Source organism: Schistocerca nitens, chromosome 3, assembly GCF_023898315.1.
Source record: "Schistocerca nitens isolate TAMUIC-IGC-003100 chromosome 3, iqSchNite1.1, whole genome shotgun sequence".
Taxonomy (NCBI): Eukaryota; Metazoa; Arthropoda; class Insecta; order Orthoptera; family Acrididae; genus Schistocerca; species Schistocerca nitens.
The window spans coordinates 185849549-185871153 of record NC_064616.1 but is presented as its reverse complement, the minus strand read 5'-3'; the positions used below and the strand labels follow the sequence as shown (position 1 = coordinate 185871153).

Genomic DNA, 21605 nt, shown 5'->3' with positions numbered 1-21605 from the left:
TCCAGATAACTCCAGCATGCTGGAAGTTCATAAAATCATTAGTATCAGCCGTACTTGATTTACCATTTCTGTTTACAAACAGCTTACGCTCTGAGTCTTTTTTTCGTATACGATATGTTTAAATACTATTGACGATTCTAGACGTAATTAAAATATTTCATTTTTTCGGTTTGTTAATACCGTTAGCATGCTCCACAGATGCATTATATGCTTTAGAAACAGCTTCGCGGGCCGCGGTGGTCTAGCGGTTCTAGGCGCTCAGTCCGGAACCGCGCGACTGCTACGGTCGCAGGTTCGAATCCTGCCTCGGGCATGGATGTGTGTGATGTCCTTAGGTTAGTTAGGTTTAAGTAGTTCTAAGTTCTAGGGGACTGATGACCTCAGTAGTTAAGTCCCATAGTGCTCAGAGCCATTTGAACCATTTGAGACAAACAGCTTTTCCGGAACGAAAATAATCCTGCAGATATTCATTATAGTAATAACTCTTTCTTCACTATTATTTTTATTTGAAATATCCTTACTTTTTGGCATATGGACGTGCTGCCATGACATACAACTCACTCTGTGGCATGAAATCATCAGTCAATCACGAGCTATAGGGGGCTCTCAGGAACTCACTTTGAGGGGCAATGGGTCACACACAGAGCATAATTTTTTGTTGAGGATTGTTTTTTAACACGTCGTTTATGATTTATGCACATGAATGAAGTATTAGTCATAATATGCAGCCTAGTCGTAATTAATATCATGTGCAGCTGGGAATGTGGGAGGTGTAGAGTTGGAAGACGGAGTGTATCACGCAACACACAAGCCAAAAGCGTCATTCTGCCGATTCTCTCTCTTGTGAGCACCTTGACCACTTCGTCTTGCTTTTCCCATTATTGTACGTATTTTGCCATTATAATGTTCGTTATGGGTGACGTACATCAAAACAAACACAGTGACGGAAATGGAAACTGTTACGTCACGTGCATCTAACAGTGCGCTACCAAAACGACATGCCTGTGGGATATATTCATTCAAATTTCATCCATGTGCTAGCTCATTTTAAGTACACAAAATGCCAGTCCTGTAGATAGATAATGGTGTCAGTACATGATGGCTGTTTTGTATGTCTAATGTTACTGGGACTTTTAAGGTGGAGATCGCAACACAGCATCCACAGAGGTTGTGCACTTGTAGCTTACCGCCGTCTTTTGGGCTTCGAGACAGATCAGATCACTGGCATGGGGAGACATCGGAGCCTCATGTTGACAAATTTCACAGACTATTGGCTGTAGGACAATGACTGTAGAACAGGTGATGGATCAGATGGACTTCGGAGAATAGGGTAGCAAAAGAGTAGGCACAGGTCCTTCCACAAGAACGGTACGTTAAGAAGATAGTAGAATTGTTCAGGTGGCTATGACAAATAGACGGATGACAACAGCTGAGTTCGGGGCAGAGGTTTAGGCTGAGTGTCACCACGAACCACCGAGAACAGATTACTGAAAGCTGGGTAGAAATTTCGAGTTATCATGCTCCATTTACCTCTGACAACATACTGCAGACAACAAATACTTGTATGGCGTAGAAACAAAGTCAACTGGAAGAATGAGTGGCACTTTAGGGTGTTGATCGACGAATCTTGCTTATGTTTGTGGCGGACAGATCAACGTCAACGTGTCCACAGACGACTTGTTGGAACGTCAGAGGAAGCAGCGATTCTCGAGACCCATATCTCTCCAACTCCTAGAATCGTGATTTAGGAAGCCATTGGAGATGAGAACAGGACTTATTTTTATAATGGTTGAAGGCTCGCTGAATGCCCATCAATATGACAATAATTTTAACTCCTGTTGTCGTTCCAAATGGCATATTCCAGCAAGATAATGCAGGACCCCATACTGCAGTTCACACCACGAGTGTCTTCACCATGATTGGCGTGGCAGGTACCCTGATTTGTCATCCATACAGCATATCTGCAATGCGTTGGGAAGAAACATACCTTCATACCAGTCGCCAGACAGCAATCTATATGAATTGACGCAGCCTGTAGTTCAGGAATGGCGAGAAAGTCCTTAGGATGACATTCCAGTGAATGCTGTTTGCTTCCATGCCTCAACGAATATAAGTGTGTATTCGTCCCCGTGGGGCCACACATCATTCTCATATTGATGATGGACATTAATTCGGTATAGAATGAAAGTTTAATAATTTAATACCCGGTATGGGATAAACATGTCCAAAAATTTTCGTAATATCAAAAAAAATGGCTCTGAGCACTATGGGACTCAACTGCTGTGGTTATCAGTCCCCTAGAACTTAGAACTACTTCAACCTAACTAACCTAAGGACATCACACACATCCATGCCCGAGGCAGGATTCGAACCTGCGACCGTAGCAGTCCCACGGTTCCGGACTGCGCGCCTAGAACCGCGAGACCACCGCGGCCGGCTTCGTAATATCAGACTGGTCCTTTATGGTGTACAACTTTTCATTTCCTTCAATGTCTAGAACAAACAAACGAGAGCGTTAGGGTTAGCTGTAAGTCAACTTGTCGAGGGAATTCCAGAAGCAGAAACAGTGCTCCCAGTACGGCCAACGTTATGAGTTGCCAGGACAGAAAATATCTGCATGCAGCATGTATCATGGGACTGAGGCAGAGAGAGGAAATACGACACCGAAAAGTTTTATTTTACCATCTTGCCCAATAAGCATTACTCACTCACCTTACTTACAACTATAGTTCTTCTGATTTTTAGACTACAGCCGATCTTACAAGTTTTAGTTTAAATGTAAGGTTCTGAAACTTGTATACTGCGCTTTACATGAGCTCACGTGCTACTGTGAAGCGAGGAGCAAAGGAAGAGACACTCGTCATATCTATCAGCCTCAATATCCAAAGAGAAAACAACCTCTTACCAGTAACTTTCTGTATTTTATCCACGCCTTCGATAAAGAGCCGTTGTTCATCTTCAGGGTGTTGTTAGTGGAAGGCGTGATGAGACAACACTTGATTTTCAGTATATTATGTTACAAATATTTGTGTAGACATTGTGACCATTCGATTTTTCAAAATGATTCAAATGGATCTGACAAGGGAACCTCCCCATCGCACCCCCCTCAGATTTAGTTATAAGTTGGCACAGTGGATAGGCCTTGAAAAACTGAACACAGATCAATCGAGAAAACAGGAAGAAGTTGTGTTGAACTATGAAGAAATAAGCAAAATATAAAAACTGAGTAGTCCATGTGCAAGATAGGCAACATCAAGGACAGTGTGAGCCGAGGAGTGCCGTGGTCCCGTGGTTAGCGTGAGCAGCTGCGGAACGAGAGGTCCTTGGTTCAAGATTTCCCTCGAGTGAAAATTTTACTTTATTTATTTTCGCAAAGTTATGATCTGTCCGTTCGTTCATTGACGTCTCTGTTCACTGTAATAAGTTTAGTGTCTGTGTTTTGCGACCGCACCGCAAAAGCGTCTACTAATCGCACGGTCAAGAGACAAGAAGTTTACGGAACTGTGTAGTGATATGTTAAAGTAAAATACTTCTGTAGTGCAGGAAACTATGTTAATTACCTCGCAGGAGTCCTTTTGACCATTGGCATATCCGGCGCACAGGAAGCTGTTGAGGATGACTTTGGAGTGGCCGGCGGTCTGGAACATCTCCTGGCAGACGCTGTTCTCAATGACAGGCACCTGCACCTCCTGTAGCACACTCGGCACTCCGCCCCCTGAACAAAGCACGCACATTACGGTCAAAACAGTCGTAAATAATTATTACTGGAAATCTCTGAATTTCCTAACTAATGCAGAGTTATATACATCGCCATCGTCTTCTACCATCTCATTAGTACTCCAACAACCCTTCAAACAATGCATCCTATTTCATCATCACAATGGCAGATCTGTGACTCAGCACCAGAAGAACACAGCACATTACATACAGATTAATATCGAAACTGAAATTTACGATTTTCAGTTAGAGTCTACACGTTTTTACGTGTACAGCTAGCAACTGCAGGGTAATGCATAAGATCCCTTGGGGTTTCAAAAGATGGCTAAGTGAAAACTATAAGGAATACTGAAAAATGGCACCTATCAGTTGATAGAGCATCGCATTACAGGCGATCTATATGAGCACCGTTTGTGACTGGCAAACGTCAACATGTTCGTGCAAGAGATTTAAGTCTATCTATCGCTTGAGCTTTGTCCCACAGTTACGCAGGGTCAGCCATTGTTAATCGGATTTGGCATGTTAATGTTTAAGGAGTGGCCGGATGCCCTTCCTGCCGCCACCCCCTGGGATGGAATTAGTGTATCCCAACTGTCTGCGTCTAGTGTAATCCGTGGAATAGTGCGAAAGTGTTCAGATGTTTGCGAGCCGTGTAACTGAGGCGGAACATGGGGACCAGCCCGGTATTCACCTAGCGGGATGTGGAAAACCGCCTAAAAACCACATCCAGGCTGGCCGGCACATCGGCCCTCGTCGTTAATCCGCCGGGCGGATTCGATCCGGGGCCGGCGCGCCCACCCGAGTCCAGGAAGCAGCGCGTTAGCGCTCTCGGCTACCCTGGCGGATCGTGCGAGAGATGTGAGTCCCTGACACGAATTGTCCAAGAAGGTGTGACAGCAACGCACTTTGGAACTCTGTTCATTGGGTTGCCTATCTGCAGGCGAGGACTACAGGGTTTGGACAAAATCACGGAAAAACCGTGAGAAATGCATGCTTGCACATGAATGCATGTGCTAGCCAAGCCTGCCGATTGCACTGTTTTAACTGAATATGAACGGTACCTGTGCAATGTCCTCAATACATTGCAAGCGTCAGTCGTGGTCACAACAGGGTTCTGTGTAGTTGAGAGTGCGTTATGTCGGAGCTGAGTGAATTGGAACACAGATTGTTAGTGCTCTTATGGTGACTGCTTCCGTAACCAAGGGAGCCGAAGTGGTCGGTGTTTCAAGAGGCGCCCTATCGAAGCAGGAAAACATCATCCGTTAAGTCACAACGCAGAAGAAACTTTGTGTTGAGTGACAGTGACAGACGGTTAATGGAGAAGTTTGTGGCGAAATATAAAAGGACGACAGCTGCAAAAGTGACTGCAAATCTGAACGTCTCGTAAACCCTGTCAGCACCAAATCAACACGAAGGGAGCTCGATAAGTAGGTAACTGTAGGGAGAGATGGAATTCGAAAGCCACTCATCAGTGGTTCAAATGCCCATAATAGGAAAACGTTGCGCCTAAGCCATAAAACCTGGACTATGGAGCAATAGAAGAAAGTCATTTAGTAGTATGATTCTTGTTGCACACTGTTTACAACTTCGGCAGTCCATGGTAGTCTGTTGGTCTCATGGTTTCTCTGATAGGTCGCATTACTGCTAAGGTTTATGTGACCATTTTGGCTGATGAGGTCCAATGTTTGTTCCCAAATGGTGATTCTGCGTTCCGAACAACTGGGCCCCTGTCGTGTAGCTCGCATTGTCCAGGACTGTTTTTGTGAGCACGAGGATGAAGTGTCACATCTTCCCTGATCACCACAGTGATTGACTGGGATCGATGATGTTTCGGGCCGTCTATGGTAGTCTATGGGTCCCATGGTTACTCTGATAGGTCGCATTACTGCTAAGGTTTATGTGAACATTTTGGCTGATGCGGTCCAATATTTGTATCCCAGTGGTGATTCTGCGTTCCAAACAACTGGGCCCCTGTCGCGTGGCTCGAATTGTCCAGGACTGTTTTTGTGAGCACGAGGATGAAGTGTCGCATCTTCCCTGGTCACCACAGTGACCACGTCTCATTATTATTGAGCCTTTGTGGTTTACTTTGGAGAGAGGAGGGCGTGATTGCTACCCATCCCATCATCGTTAATTGAACTTGCCTCCATTTTGCAAGAAGAGTGCTGTTAGATTCCCTTGAAACCCATACAGGACCTGAATTTATTCATTCCGAGACGACTGGAAACTGTTTTGAATGCCAACGGTTTTCCTACACCATGTTAGGCATGGTAATGTGTTGCGCCTTTAGTGTTTCCATATTTTTGTCGAGCCCCTGTAAAACAGCGCTGTCTCAGAGAGGTTTCGTCATTTGGCAGACGTAAAAGTGGTAACGAATTCATCGGTGGTCTAACCTCGATGAAGGTGTAATGCTCGGGCGATAAAGAGTATTAGCTCGGTTTGTCCAAAGAGTCGTGAAGAAATCACACGTAGCACAGTCGAAAAAGCCGTTCAGGAATTAATCTGGCATGATGAAGGTGAATCATGGAAGACGTAAGACAAAATGGCTGACTAGTATCTGAAGCATCCTTCGTCTCCCGCACTTAATGTAGCACAGCGAGACCCAATTTTAGGTGGACTGCATACTAAAGACGTCTTCACCTCCCTTCTACTCAGGTACTGATTGAGATTTACGGTTTCTCGTGTCCCGTTTCTAATGTAAAATGAATCGTGATTAAGTGTCCCCTCAACGACGAGGTCATCTGTGACGGAGCACTTGCTCGGACTGGAGGATGAGGGGGAAGCAAATCCTCTGCGTCTTTTCTAAGCAACCCATCCTGAAATTTACCTTAACCAGATGAGACAAACCAGTGGCAGTCTAAATCTGGGTGCCCAGACGGGGCCTTGAAACGTCGTCCTCCCTGGTGCCTTAACCTCTGTGCCACCCCACTAGGTCATGCCTAATGTAGTACTTAGGTACTGACTGTGATTTACAAGGCCACCAAGAACATCAAATTCATTTATGACAAGTTTTTCAGCAGTCTGAAGAAAACTTCTGAGCAATACAAGTATTAAGGTACTCATGTTACCGTATAAACAGACGTCCTTCATGGTTCCATAATGTGAACGATGACTTGAATTCTTTGAATCCGTAGGTTTCCTCCTTGAGTTCTGAGGTGAGCAGCTGCTCTAAATGTTTCCTAACATTTGTCAATGTTTCCTGAAATGGCGCACATTTTCAAAAGAATGTTGTTCTTAAAATACGGCTTCGTCGCATCAGAAGACTTTTTGATCATGTGCCAGACTATTTTCTCAAGGAGTAACCCAAAGATCAACATGTCAACGACTTTCAAAGATATTAATAAATTCGAAAAATTATCTTTTTCAAAATTTCAATTACCTTGTAAAATTCGGTCGAAGTCGAGGGCGTGATTGGCAGAGCACTGGCTCGGTTTTCTCTTAAAAAGGGGAAGGAATCAGACGGGGAATACAGAAATAATTTCAAATATCTTGTTCGGAAGTGTCTTGGCATGGTAAAGGCGAATCGAGGCAAGCCTGAGACAGGATGACAGCACGACAATTAGAACCCACATTATCTCGGTCTGGAAACGACGTTTTGATCCAGCGTCACCATAGTAACAAGTTAATTCTAGCACTGTTACCTAGCGAGGTGGTGAAGTATTTAGGAGGAGTGGGTTTGAAATCCTCGCCGGACCACTCAAATTTATGTTTTTACTAATTTACTAAGTCGTTTAAGGCAAATTCCGGTATGGTTTCTTTGAAAAAGACATCTATGATTTCCTTTCCTATCTTTGTACTATATCAGACTGTGCAATTTGTAATGACCTGGTCATCAACAGAAGGTTAAGGTGTAATTTTTGAATTGTTCTAACGAAGGTGACATAAAATCTGAACCCCTGTAGAGGAAGTCATAGTATTGCAGAAATTAATGAATCAGATGGTAACAACACTGTATACAGTGTGAACCTGAACTCCACCAACAGAATTTCAGAAATTGATCAGCGATATTTCCTGGATATCTTGGTATAAGGGACCACTCCGGTAGCTTGCTACAAAGGAACTGTATTTCATTTGATATCTTATCCCCATTATTTTTTTGATCTGTGCTGCAGTGAAAATATCTGCACATCCGTGCAAATGTCGACGGCATGTGCTGTATGTCTCATATGGAAGCAATCTTTTTCCATTCGCTGACAGTACTTCATGTTGACAACAGAAATGCCCACTTCAGTCTTCGCTCACAAGTTTGAATTCAATACTGCTCGGTTCGCTATCAGATGTGTTTTTCTGGCAGTGTTAGTTGTACGTTAGCTGTGATACACAGCAGTACGGATACGTTTACTGATGAACACTTGGCCGATATGCACATCATTTATGGGTGCACTGAATGCAATGGAAGGGCGCCTAACGACGCTATTTAGAGCACAGCATGCCACTATGCATAGGAACCTATGAAAGACCTAATCTTCAGTCTTAGTGTCTGCATATTAAAGGCATGTTCACTGTACTGTTGTTTAGGTATTCAAAAATGGCTCTGAGCACTATGGGACTTAACATCTATGGTCATCAGTCCCCTAGAACTTAGAACTATGAGGCCTGTTCAGAAAGTAAGCTCCGATTGATTGCCAAATTGAAACCACAGTGAACATCAGAAATGTTTTACTTGTAACAATTAGCTACACCTTTCAGCTACTTCTCTACGTAGTCGCCGTTCTGACTTAGACTTTTGTCATAGCGTTGTACCAACTTTTCAATAGCCTCATCATAGAAGGCAGCCGCCAGTGCTTTCCGCCAATTCTCCACGCCGGCCTACACCTCGTTGTCTGTGTCAAAATGTTGTCTTCAAAGACAGCGGTTCATGTGACCAGAGATGAAACTCAGGGGGAGACAATTGCGGACTGTATTGTGGGTAATCTCACATTTCCATTTGAAAACGATGCAGGAGCATCTTCATTGCCCCTGCAGAATGCGGCTGAGAATTGTCTTGAAGAAGAAACAGCACGACAGTTATGTAATGTTAGCTGCATAGCTTCAGGCGAAATTTCTCACCAGGCCCTCGTACTTGGCGGCAGACACTATTTTCTAGACATCTTTACGCACTCACTGCGAGCTCAGAAATGAGAAGAGCGACGTGATGCTAACTGGGGTTATACTAGAGACACTACCCAACACATCTGTGCAAAGCTTTATCGGATTTTCATAGTCGTTTCCATTTCGCGACCGATCGGAGCTTACTTTCTGAACGCCCCTCGTATTTAAACCTAACTAACCTAAGGACAGCACACAACACCCAGCCATCACGAGGCAGAGAAAATCCCTGACCCCGCCGGGAATCGAACCCGGGAACCCGGGCGTGGGAAGCGAGAACGCTACCGCACGACCACGAGATGCGGGCTGTTTAGGTATTGTCACAAAAACAAAGACATCTGAGATAACAAACCAAATGAATCGTAATTACATTATTACTCTAGACAGCGAAAACTATGGGTACCTTACACCAAAATACTCAGAAAATGTCCAAGAACAAATTCTGAACTTTTGTCGATGGAGTTTACCACAGTTTTCGGCGTAAAGTGGAAAGGAACACACATATGGCGAAACAGTAGTAGAGATACTGACCGTATTTGAGGCGGCCCCAGCCGGTGACCGTAGCCATGCGGCCTGTGAAGTCTTCGTTCTCTCTGGGCATGCAGATCGGCACGATGTGCTCGTCGAACGTCACCGGATAGTCCATTTCCAGAAGGGCGAGGTCGTTGGCGAACGTAGCCGCGTCGTAGTGCCGGTGAACGATTACGCGGCGCACGTTCTTCGTCACGGATCGCTTCGACTCCAGCTCGCCCGTGATATCGTACTCGCCCAACACCACCACCAGGTTTGCCAGGAACCTGCAACGCGCCGCTCATGTTAAAACTTGTCTCCACACCTGCTTATCCACTGCTATCGTGCCAGCTTGTCTTGTTTTCCTCGCAGTCGAGGAGCACATACACATACACACACGCGCGCGCGCGCACAGGAGTGTGTAGGTACACGTGAACAAAGTTTTCCCTCCGCCTGCTGTTGACAAGAAGTGTGCAGTAAACGGAGAAAAGTTGATGAATCAGTCCTACCCAGCCCAATTTTCTTATTCTCATGCACCTAACGAAAAATGTAATCTGATATTCGCCAGATGAACAAGAGATGAGACTCCCTTAAGAGGATAGTTGTTTGACTGACTGGATGCAGCGATCCACGTTAGTCTATCCAGAGCAAGCCTCTTCATTTCTGCATAATTATTTCAACCTATATCCACATGAAGTTGCTGACTGTATGCAAGCCTTGGTCACCCTCTGCAATTTTTACTCATTTCCCTCCATTACGAAACGGGCGATTTATTGATGGCTCAGGATGTGTTCTATCAACCAGCTCCTTATTTTAGTCAAGTTGTGCCATAAATTTCTTTTTTTTTTTTCACAACACAATACAATATCTCTTCATGAGTTATCCGATCCACTCATTTCCGAAGATTTTATCCTTTTGTTGCCTGTTTGTTGTGTTGATAAAAAAACGCCGGAAACCGGCTATCTGGAATATGTGGACCAAGTAAACATATCTTCAGCACCACATACATGAACTACCAACTTTGGAAATCGTAAGTAACACCACTCGATAATGTAACCTCACGAAACTTGTGCTGCAGTAGTTGGCTCTAACCTCAAAAACAAAAGAGAAACATGGGAAACTTAACATAGTTACACACGTGTAACTACTACATAATGCATTTACACAGGGTGTTCGGAAATTCCGTTTAAAACTTATAGAACTTGTTGAGAGGAGTATACAATATTTTGAATAAGAACCCATGTCCCCTCCCCTCTACAAGTAATAGAAGTTTGTAACGGGAATTGCCGAACATCCTGTACAAGAAAAAAAAAATATTCAGCCACTGAAGACGCTTTACAAATAAAAGAAGCGAAACATGTATAGAAAAAAAGCAAACTGCCTTTCATTTAGCTTCAAGGATGTAACATGCACTCTGTGATCAAAAGTATCCGGACACACCCAAAACCATACGTTTTTTCATATTAGGTACATTGTGGTGCCTCCTACTGCCAGGTACTCCGGATCAGCGATGTCAGTAATCATTAGCTATTGTGAGAGATCAGTGTGTGGCGCTCCGCGGAACTCACGGACTTCGAACGTGGTAAGGTGATTGGGTGTCACTTGTGCCATACGTCTGTACGTGAGATTTCCACAGTCGTAAACATCCTATTAGGTTCACTGTTTCCGATGTGATAGTGAAGTGGAAACGTGAAGGGACACGTACAGCACAAAAGCGTACAGGCCGACCTCGTCTGTTGACTGATAGAGACCGCAGCAGTTGAAGTGGGTCGTAATGTGTAAGAGGCAGACATCTATCAGACCATCGCACAGGAATTCCAAACTGCATCAGCATCCACTGCAAGTACTATGACAGTTAGGCGGGAGGTGAGTAAGCTCGGATTTCATGGTCGTGCGGCTGCTCATAAGCCGTACGTCATGCCGGTAAATGCCAAACGATGTCTCGCTTTGTGTAAGGAGTGTAAACATTGGACGATTGAACAGTGGAAAAACGTTGTGTGGAGTGACGAATCACGATAATGTGGCGATCCGATGCCAGGGTGTGGGTATGGCGAATGCCCGGTGGACGTCATCTGCCAGCGTGTGCAGTGACAACAGTAAATTTCGGAGGCGGTGGTGTTATGGTGTAGTCGTGTTTTTCAAGGAGGGGCTTGCACCCCTTGTTGTTTTGCGTGGCACTATCACAACACAGGCTTACATTGATGTTTTAAGCACCTTCTTGCTTTCCAGTATTGAAGAGCAATTCGGGTATGGCGATTGCATCTTTCAACACGATCGAGCACCTGTTCATAATGCACGGCCTGTGGCGGATTGGTTACACGACAGCAACATCCCTATAACGGATTGGCTTGCACGGAGTCCTGACCTGAATCCTATAGAACATCTTTGGGATGTTTTGGAACGCAGACTTCGTGTCAGGCATCACCGACCGACATCGATATCTCTCCTCAGTTCAGCACTCGGTGAAGAATGGGCTGCCATTCCCCAAGAAACCTTCCAGCACCTGATTGAACGTAGGCCTGCGAGACTGGAAGCTGTCATCAAGGCTAACGGTGGGCCAACACCATATTGAATTCCAGCATTACCGATGGAGGACGCCACTAACTTGTAAGTTAATTTCAGATAGGTGTCCGGATACTTTTGATCACATCGAGTACCTGCATGAACTTTGAAGCAATTAGGAAACGATAAAAAATGGAAGAAAATGACGATGGAAATTCATATTCGTTGTTAACAAATTTCTCTATTTAAGAAATGCCTTTCCGGCTACTGCCGGTCTGCCTTTCGAACCCTCTGTACTTCCTCCATCGTCAGTTGTTTTGCAGCCCAAATAGCAAAACGCATTTACTGCTTTTTGTTTATCATGACCTGATCTAACTGCCTCAGCATCACTTAGTTTTATTCAGGTACATTCTGTCAACTTTATTTTGTTTTCCTTCACAATCATCCTATAACCTCTTGTCGAGGCACTGTCCATTCAGTCCAGCTGAGCTTCCATTGCCTACAGTTTAGCTTGAAAATTGAAAATAAAGAAATTACGAAATAATTTAATTTAAAGAACGGCTAGAAATGTGGACATTATATGAAAACTAAAAAATAAGTAGCTGATTCAGTTGCAGTTTTTCTGCAGTGGTTCGTTCGTCATGACAGCAGTTAGTCCAAAGATCCTTTAAAGATGTACAAGCTTACACATGGTATATGAAGTCTAACAGAAAAAGGCAGTGTTTTTTGCTTTCAAAGTTGGCTGGGTTACTCATTATCTTAAATGAATGGACAAAATCAATCCATGCATTTTTAACAAATTCAAAACTCATGAAATCTGTACAATAATAAAATTGTTATGGCGATGATGACATTTTCCTACCTGGAAAGGATGAAACAAATTCATGGTGATAAAGAGTACACGCGTAAAAACGCGAAAAGGATAATAGAAGTAGTGATCAACTACGCAGTTTCGACCAATAGTTGTCATAATAATGGACACTGAGAGGTGATTAACAAGGAACAGGTGCTAAGCTAAGATTCTCATAAAACAAGGTAGATAAATTATCAGAAAATCAGAAGTGACACTAAACGTAGTATGTAAAGAGCTTAGTACAATATGATTTGCATATTAAGTTGATAAACCATAATGATAATAATAATTACTACTACTACTATTACCACTAATACTCTTACTGCTACTACTACTACTACTACTAATAATAATAATAATAATAATAAAGATTTTTCCTGTGTGTTTGCAAACTTCTCACTTTTCTAAAAGAGGCGACTGTCTCCTCGACTCATATCATTCTAATTACAGTCTATAATACGCAACAAAAATTGCGTAATCAAGAACAAATTATCGGAGAGAAATGAAATGACCATTGTTAGTATAACTGATGACGTCAACAACAAAGAATCAACATTTTCTGAAGTAACATCAAATAAGAGCTTCAGCATATCACAGAATTGAATGAAGGACCGCATTGATAAATAATGAACTAATGCCTGCATCGGCAGTGCATGCCAAAAACTATAATCTTATCCGAAGGCATTTATACAGTCAGGCTATTAACAGGTTGCATATCGGACAAGTATCGTTTACATTTGGTTACAATGATGGCCACATGAGCCCCCAGGTGACTAGTATGCTTCTGCGTACACTTTCTATCAGGTGAGTGTTGAACTTAGTAGTGAGATGGACCCTGGATATCGTTAGCTATCTCAATTATAATAAATTGTGTGTGTTCCTCAGAGGAACTGATATGTTTTGAAAGTTTTAAATCTAGGCTCCAGCACGTTCCGAAGCCTACATGTCAAATCGAAAATGCCCGCTCAGTCACTTTTTTCTCATAACGCTGAAACCTTAAAATGAAAGGAGGCCAGGCATTTGTCCTAAGAGATTCAGAAAAATCCCCAGGAAACTAAAATCTGTATGACAGGACGGGTATTTGAACCGCCGCTTACCAGAATGCGACTTCAACGTTATACCCCTATGCCACCTGGCCCAGTCGAAATGTTCTTCTTTGTAGAGCAGATATTGGTTCTCATTTTTCTTTTAACTTTAGCGCTAACATGTTGACTGTAAACGAATGAGGTAAGACTATTTGGCAGCTGACATAAAGATGCTTAGCAGAAGTCAATGCATGTGAAATGTGGTCTGGAATCTAAAGAGGAAAGGATGCAACACCCTGAAAAGACACCGAAGACTTGTCTACATTGATACCTTAGTGCAGCCTCCCTCTGGGAACATCTCAATTTTCCGTGTGTGCAACAGCGAACCAGTATTTCTGCCAATACTTCCACGTTTTTATTTATTTATTGTTCCGTGGGACCAAATTATGGAGAAGTCTCCATGGTCATGGAACGAGTCAATACATGAAATTATAACAAGATAGTAGAAACGGATAACATGAAATATAAGAAACATATTCAGGCGACAAGTCGTAAGTTTAAATAAAGAAAATCAACAATGTAACACTGAAATTTGCTTAATTTTTCAGCTCTTCCAGGAGCTCCTCGACAGAATAGGAGTGAGCCATGAGGAAACTCTTCAGTTTCGACTTAAAAGTGTTCGGGCTACTGCTAAGATTTTTGAGTTCTTGTGGTAGTTTATTGAAAATGGATGCAGCAGAATACTGCACTCCCTTCTGCACAAGAGTCAAGGAATTGTATTCCACATGCAGATTTGATTTCTGCCTAGTATTAACTGAGTGAAAGCTACTAACTCTTGGGAATAAGCTAATATTGCTAACAACAAACGACATTAAAGAAAATATATACTGTGAGGGCAATGTCAGAATTCCCAGACTATTGAATAGGGGTCGACAAGAGGTTCTCAAACTTACACCACATATAGCTCGAACAGCCAGTTTATGAGCCAAAAATACCCTTTTTGAATCAGAAGAATTACTCAAAAAATAATACCATACGACATAAGCGTATGAAAGTATGCGAAGTAGACTACTTTTCGTGTTGAACTGTCACTTATTTCAGATACTGTTCTAATGGTAAATAAAGCAGCATTTAGTTTCTGAACAAGATCCTGAACATGGGCTTTCCCGCGGTGGTCTCGCGGTTCTAGGCGCGCAGTCCGGAACCGTGCGACTGCTACGGTCGCAGGTTCGAATCCTGCCTCGGGCATGGATGTGTGTGATGTCCTTAGGTTAGTTAGGTTTAAGTAGTTCTAAGTTCTAGGGGACTTATGACCACAGCAGTTGAGTCCCATAGTGCTCAGAGCCATTTGAACCATGGGCTTTCCACAACAGCTTACTATCTATCTGAACGCCTAGGAACTTGAACTGTTCCGTCTCGCTTATAATATGCCCATTCTGTCTGATCAAAATATCGGTTCTTGTTGAATTGTGAGTTAGAAACTGTAAAACCTGAGTCTTACTGTGATTTAGCATCAAATTAATTTCCACAAGCCACGAACTTATTTCATGAACTACATTATTTGATACTGTTTCAATATTACATACAATATCGTTCACTACCAAGCTGGTGTCATCAGCAAACAGAAATATTTTTGAATCACCTGTAATACTAGAAAGCATATCATTTATATAAATAAGAAACAGCAGTGGCCCCAGCACCGACCCTTGGGGAACGCCCCACTTAATAGTGCCTCATTGGGACTGAACATCACTACCACTCTCAATATTGCGGAGAATTACCTTCTGCTTTCTGTTCTTAAAGTAAGAGGCGAACCAATTGTAAGCTACTCCACATCTTCATCATCCCTATGTATTTTTGATTTCTTTCATCTATCTCCTACTCTTACCTGATTATCCTTAACCTTCTCCAGACCAATCACCAGTCAAGTTATTACCGAGATTTTTTTTGTACCGCTGTCACACATTTCTGTTCGCTGCCGTTACAAGGCAAGGAGAAATTACTGGACACTGTATTAACTAGGCCGTCGTTTCTGACATATCATAAATTTATTACTAAAACCGAGAAACTGCAGGGACGGATTCCTGACTGGAAGTGGAGGAAAAAATGTTCTATGAACATGTGTCCGGAAATACATCGTTACCGTGGTAGATGGCGCCGACGAATGAAAGTTCCTCTGACCACATGCTGTGTGTTCTTTGTGTGTTGCAGCCTGTGGGATTGACGCAGCGTTCTGTAAGCAGTAGAATGGTCCGGTATTCATGCCGGGAACAAGCCGAGAGGGTGTTTGTGTACGGCCTAACAGATGGAAATGGTCGAGAGGCAGCACGGCTATATCAAAACAAGTACCCTCATAGACACCAACTACATTACACAATATTTCAAGCCCTTTTTAGGCGTTTGTATGATCGTGGGTCCTTTCACACCGTACAGAGAGACGGTGGACTGTGCGTACTCCAGATTTAGAGGACTGGGTTCAACACGATATTGACTCCACTCAAGTGGCCCGGCAACATGGCGTATGATAAAGTACGATTATGTGTATCCAGCATGACAACAGTTACCATCGCTGTCACCAGCAACGGGTGCAAGGATTATCAGCAGCAGGTTTCCTTCTACGGACAGGATTTTGTCGACGGTTTTTGCACCAGACCATCACAATTGTAGGATGTCTGTCATCAGCCATGTTTACTGAGTAAACAATCTTTACCAGAGCTGACGTTATCAATCTTCATAGTCGTCATCGGTGGGGTACAAACAATACTCGGGGAGCCGTTGAGGTCTCATCAGCGTCGATTCAGCATCAATGCGTGGGCAGTGATATTTGTTAACCACATACTTGGACTGATTATTATTCCGCAACGCCTCGATAGAGGAACGTACCTTGACTTTCTGCGGAATACTCTGCTCGGGCTGCTTGAGAATGTACCTTTGGTAATACGAAAGGTTATGTGGTTCCTGCATAACAGAGCACCACCCCAGTTCCGCGTTACAGTTCACCGACATCTCAACATCTCCTCCGGACATTTGATAGGACTCGGAGGCCCTATAGCATGGCCTGCTAGATCACCGGGATTAGACACCCTGGATTTTTACCTCTGGTGGCATCTGAAAGGCGTTGTGTATACTGAACCAGTTCCTGATGTGCAGACCCTTCAACAGCGTGTTCACGAATCCTGTGACGCTATTCGAAGGGAGGTCGGAACGTGCAAAAGAGTGCAGCAATCCAAGATGCGACGTTGAACGCGTGCATTGCATCCCATGGGGGCCACTTTGAACATCTGTTGTGACGTGGATGCGATGCAACTCTGTACTGTATTCCGGGACGATTTGTTGTCGTTGCACGCACGCCGTCCATTTCTGGACACATATTCATAGGACCTTTTCCTTCCATTTCCAGTCAGGATTCCGTCCCTGCAGTTTGTCTGTTTCATTAATGTTCACGCTGTATACATATTATTAATAACATTGGAGGTATGAATTAAACAACGCCTTCAGTCACAACTTTTTCGTGTTTTATTAACTACACGATGCATTTCGGACCCTGTGGGTCCATCGTCATGTGTAATTTGTCTTAATACATGTTTTATTTCTTCTCCTGAATGAGGTGTAATGCATATTCCTGTCACGAAAAGGTTTAATGTTAGGTTATGAATTTCGTTAAGTCGAACGCGGAAAATATGTGCAAAATACGGAAAATGAACAGTGTAAACTTACCCATAATCCAAAGAAGGCATTTTCAACGTTTTATTAGCGGCAAACATTCTTTTCTCCGTCGTTTTAGTACATGCCACTTCATTCAGGATGTACATTTGCACACTAATGTTTATAAATACTTCACAGATGTTATTGTACATGGTGTTGTCAAAGATGAATTTATTCGTAGTGCTGAAGATATAACTTTTGGCAGACATATTTCTCAATCATCTGGAAAGTAAGTTCTTTAATGAAGACAATAGACTCAAGTAAAATAGTATATTACTGCAGATATGTTGATGACACCTTTCTGATATTTGATGGAACAAAAAATGAGCTCGAAGAACTACTAGTAGCATTCATTTCTTTCCACAAAAAACATGAAATTCACAATATAGCATGAGGACAACAAGAGCCTAAACTTCCTGGATCTAAAAATCACCAACCACAAACAAAAACACAAATTCAGCATACACAGAAAACGCACATATACAGACATAACACTGGACGACTCATCATACTATTTCACCACACTAACATGCTGCATGTAGGTCCATGCTAGACAGAGTACACTCCCTTGATTTAGAATAAAACACTGTCAAGAATGAGATAGATACAATAAAGAGCATTGCCATAAGCAATGGCTACACAGCCAAAACAACTGACAATTTAAGCAGACAAATACACAAAAGCAAGACAACAAAGGGACACATTGTGAAAGAAGAGAAAATATTCACCAGTATCCCACACCTAGGCCTCATATCACAAAATATAGCCAACGTTTTCAGAAAAACAAGTTCAGAAAAACAAGTGTAACAGTTAGGAAACCTACTCATTCATAACGTAAAATCAAATACACAAACATACAACAACAGCGGAGTCTACAAAGTATCATGCCCCAGTTGTCCTGCCGACTATGTATGGAAAACAGGCAGAAACTTCAATACCCGTTTTCAAGAAAATGTAAATGCTGTGAGGCTCAAAAATTTCGAAAAACCAGTCATGCCACAACATATGTTGGAAAGGAAACATGTCATCAACAGTCTAGAAAACAATTTGGCAATACTACATAACGAACCCAATGGTAAGACCCTAAGTCTGTTAGAACAACTGGAGATATACCTCCACAAAATCAAAAAACCAGAATCTATGTTAAATGAACAAACAGATTTCGCAAGCCATAGTTATTTCAGTAATTTTAAAGACCTATTCTAAAGTTATTCCTTGCATATGTCAATTGTTTATAGTTATATCCTTAGCACTACGAATAAATTCACCTTTGACAACACCATGTACAAAAACATCTGTGAAGTGTTTATAAACATGTGTGTGCAAATGTACGTCCTGAGCGAAGTGACATGTACTAAAAGGACGGAGAAAAGAATGTTTGCCGCAAATAAAACGTTGAAAATGGTTTCCTTGGATTATGTGGTAAGTTTACACTGTCCATTTTCCACTATTTTGCACATATTTTCCGCGTTCGACTTAACGAAATTCATAACCTAACATTAAACCTTTTCGTGACAGGAATATGCATTTCACCTCATTCAGGAGAAGAAATAAAACATGTATTAAGACAAATTACACCTGACGATGGACACACAGGGTCCGAAACGCATCGTGTAGTTAATAAAACACGAAAAAGTTGTGACTGAAGACATTGTTTAACTATACCTCCAATGTTTTGAATACAGTCACGTTTTAAGCTGCAAAATATGGATAACATTAAAAAATCATATTATTAATGTTATCACTTACTGACACTGTGCTTCCCCTACTGTAATGATTACTGCATCCATTAACACTATTATTATTATTAGTTACCATTCATGAAGTGCGCATGTTGTATTGACAACTCACTACAAATGTATGGTCCGACGTAAGAAATGGCCTGGAAGTCCTAACATTGCCAAGTTAAACAAATAAATAAATAAGTAGAATACCATACTGTAGCATTGGGTGTCATCTCAAAATGCCATCGCTTACTTGTATCGCTGTTTAATATTTACGTTTTTACTGCGATTACTTAATAATGCTTCACTTTCTTTGTGCGGCATCGAGAATTAAGTGTTGCACGGAAAAGTTGGTTCGGCCGTCTGGAGTATCGGCGTACAGAGCTAAGTACTGACCCCGGCTGGCAGTGGGCGGCCGTGATGACGAACTTGTTGGTGATGAGGACGCCGCCGCACTTGTTCTTGGTGAAGAGGCCGAGCCACGTGGTCTCGCGCACCAGCGCCTGCCACGGCCACTCGCCGAACGTGGCGCCCTTGCCGCCCACGATCCGTCCCGTCTTCACCGTCTGCATCAGCGGCCGCACGCCGCACTCTGCAACACGGCGCCATCACACAAGCTTCACTTTATTGATGAGAAAGATTCTGTTGCCTAATTACACTGCTCGTCATTATAGCTGCAGGGATAGCAAATAACGAAAGTTTACCAATGTCGCGTATACAATATAAATCACTAAGAGGGTCCCACAGGGTTCAATTTTGGGTCCGCTCCTATTCGTTATACAGGGTGAGTCACCTAACGTTACCGCTGGATATATTTCGTAAACCACATCAAATACTGACGAACCGATTCCACAGACCGAACGTGAGGAGAGGGGCTAGTGTAATTGTTTAATACAAACCATACAAAAATGCACGGAAGTATTTTTTTAACACAAACCTACGTTTTTTTAAATGGAACCACGTTAGTTTTGTTAGCACATCTCAACATATACACAAATACGTAATCACTGCCGTTTGTTGCATTGTAACATGTTAATTACATCCGGAGATATCGTAACCTAAAGTTGACCCTTGAGTACCAGTCCTCCGCTGTTCGATCGTGTGTATCGGAGAGCACCGAATTACGTAGGGATCCAAAGGGAACGGTGATGGACCTTAGGTACAGAAGAGACTGGAACAGCACATTACGTCCACATGTTAACACCTTTTTATTCAGTGACGCACATGTACATTACCATGAGGGGTTAGGTACACGTACACACGTGGTTTCCGTTTTCAATTACGGAGTGGAATAGAGTGTGTCCCGACATGTCAGGCCAATAGATGTTCAATGTGGTGGCCATCATTTGCTGCACACAATTGCAATCTCTGGCGTAATGAATGTCGTACACGCCGCAGTACATCTGGTGTAATGTCGCCGCAGGCTGCCACAATACGTTGTTTCATATCCTCTGGGGTTGTAGGCACATCACGGTACACATTCTCCTTTAACGTACCCCACAGAAAGAAGTCCAGAGGTGTAGGATCAGGAGAACGGGCTGGCCAATTTATGCGTCCTCCACGTCCCATGAAACGCCCGTCGAACGTGTACCTCACCCCTCATGGTAATGTACATGTGCGTCAGTGAAAAAGACCAATAAAAAGGTGTTAGCATGTGGACGTAATGTGCTGTTCCAGTCTCTTCTGTACCTAAGGTCCATCACCGTTCCCTTTGGATCCCTACGTAATTCGGTGCTCTCCGATACACACGATCGAACTGCGGAGGACTGGTACTCAAGCGTCAACTTTAGGTTACGATATCTCCGGATGTAATTAACATTTTACAATGCAACAAACGGCACTGATTACGTATTTGTTTATATGTTCAGATGTGCTAACAAAACTCATACTTCCGTGCATTTTTTTTATGGTTTGTATTAACCAATTACACTAGCCCCTCTCCTCACGTTCGGTCTGTGGAATCGATTCGTCAGTATTTGATGTGGTTTACGAAATATATCCAGCGGTAATGTTAGGTGACTCACCCTGTGTATCTGATTGATCTTCAACTTAACATTCAATAAGCAGAATTGGTACTTTTTGCAGACAATACTGGTGTTATGATAAATTGCATCAGAGAGAAAGCAAAAGAAAAGACTATAAATGATGTTATCAAAATAATTGTTAAAAGATTCTTAGGAAGTGGACTCTCCCTAAATTAATAATAAAAAGAACACACTATATTCTGTTCTGCACAAGAAACAGGGTAATACTAACATTCGTGTAGCAAATGAGCAGGAGTCAGTAATTGGAGTATAATGCTCCGTATTTTTGAGTGTACATCTTGATGACAACTTGAACTGGAAGAAGCATATTACTGAGTTTCTCAAACAATGAAATCGGCTGCTTTTGCTATTCGTGTAATTGCCAATCTTGGAAACAAACGAATTAACTTTTTGGCACATTCTGCATATGCTCACTCAACAATGCCTTATGGAATAA

The 21605-nt window shown here is 42.6% G+C and overlaps 1 protein-coding gene across 1 annotated transcript in view; it reads right to left on the bottom strand.

Moving 5' to 3' along the window:
• Positions 1 to 21605, bottom strand: part of LOC126249139 (serine protease filzig) — a 213455-nt gene that overhangs the window by 10920 nt on the left and 180930 nt on the right. Inside the window, exons 6-8 of the mRNA XM_049950793.1 lie at positions 19521 to 19716; positions 9337 to 9602; positions 3561 to 3715 (exon numbers count right to left, since the gene is read on the bottom strand). Of these exons, the coding sequence (XP_049806750.1) occupies positions 3561 to 3715; positions 9337 to 9602; positions 19521 to 19716 (617 nt within the window). The remainder of the gene's footprint in view (positions 1 to 3560; positions 3716 to 9336; positions 9603 to 19520; positions 19717 to 21605) is intronic.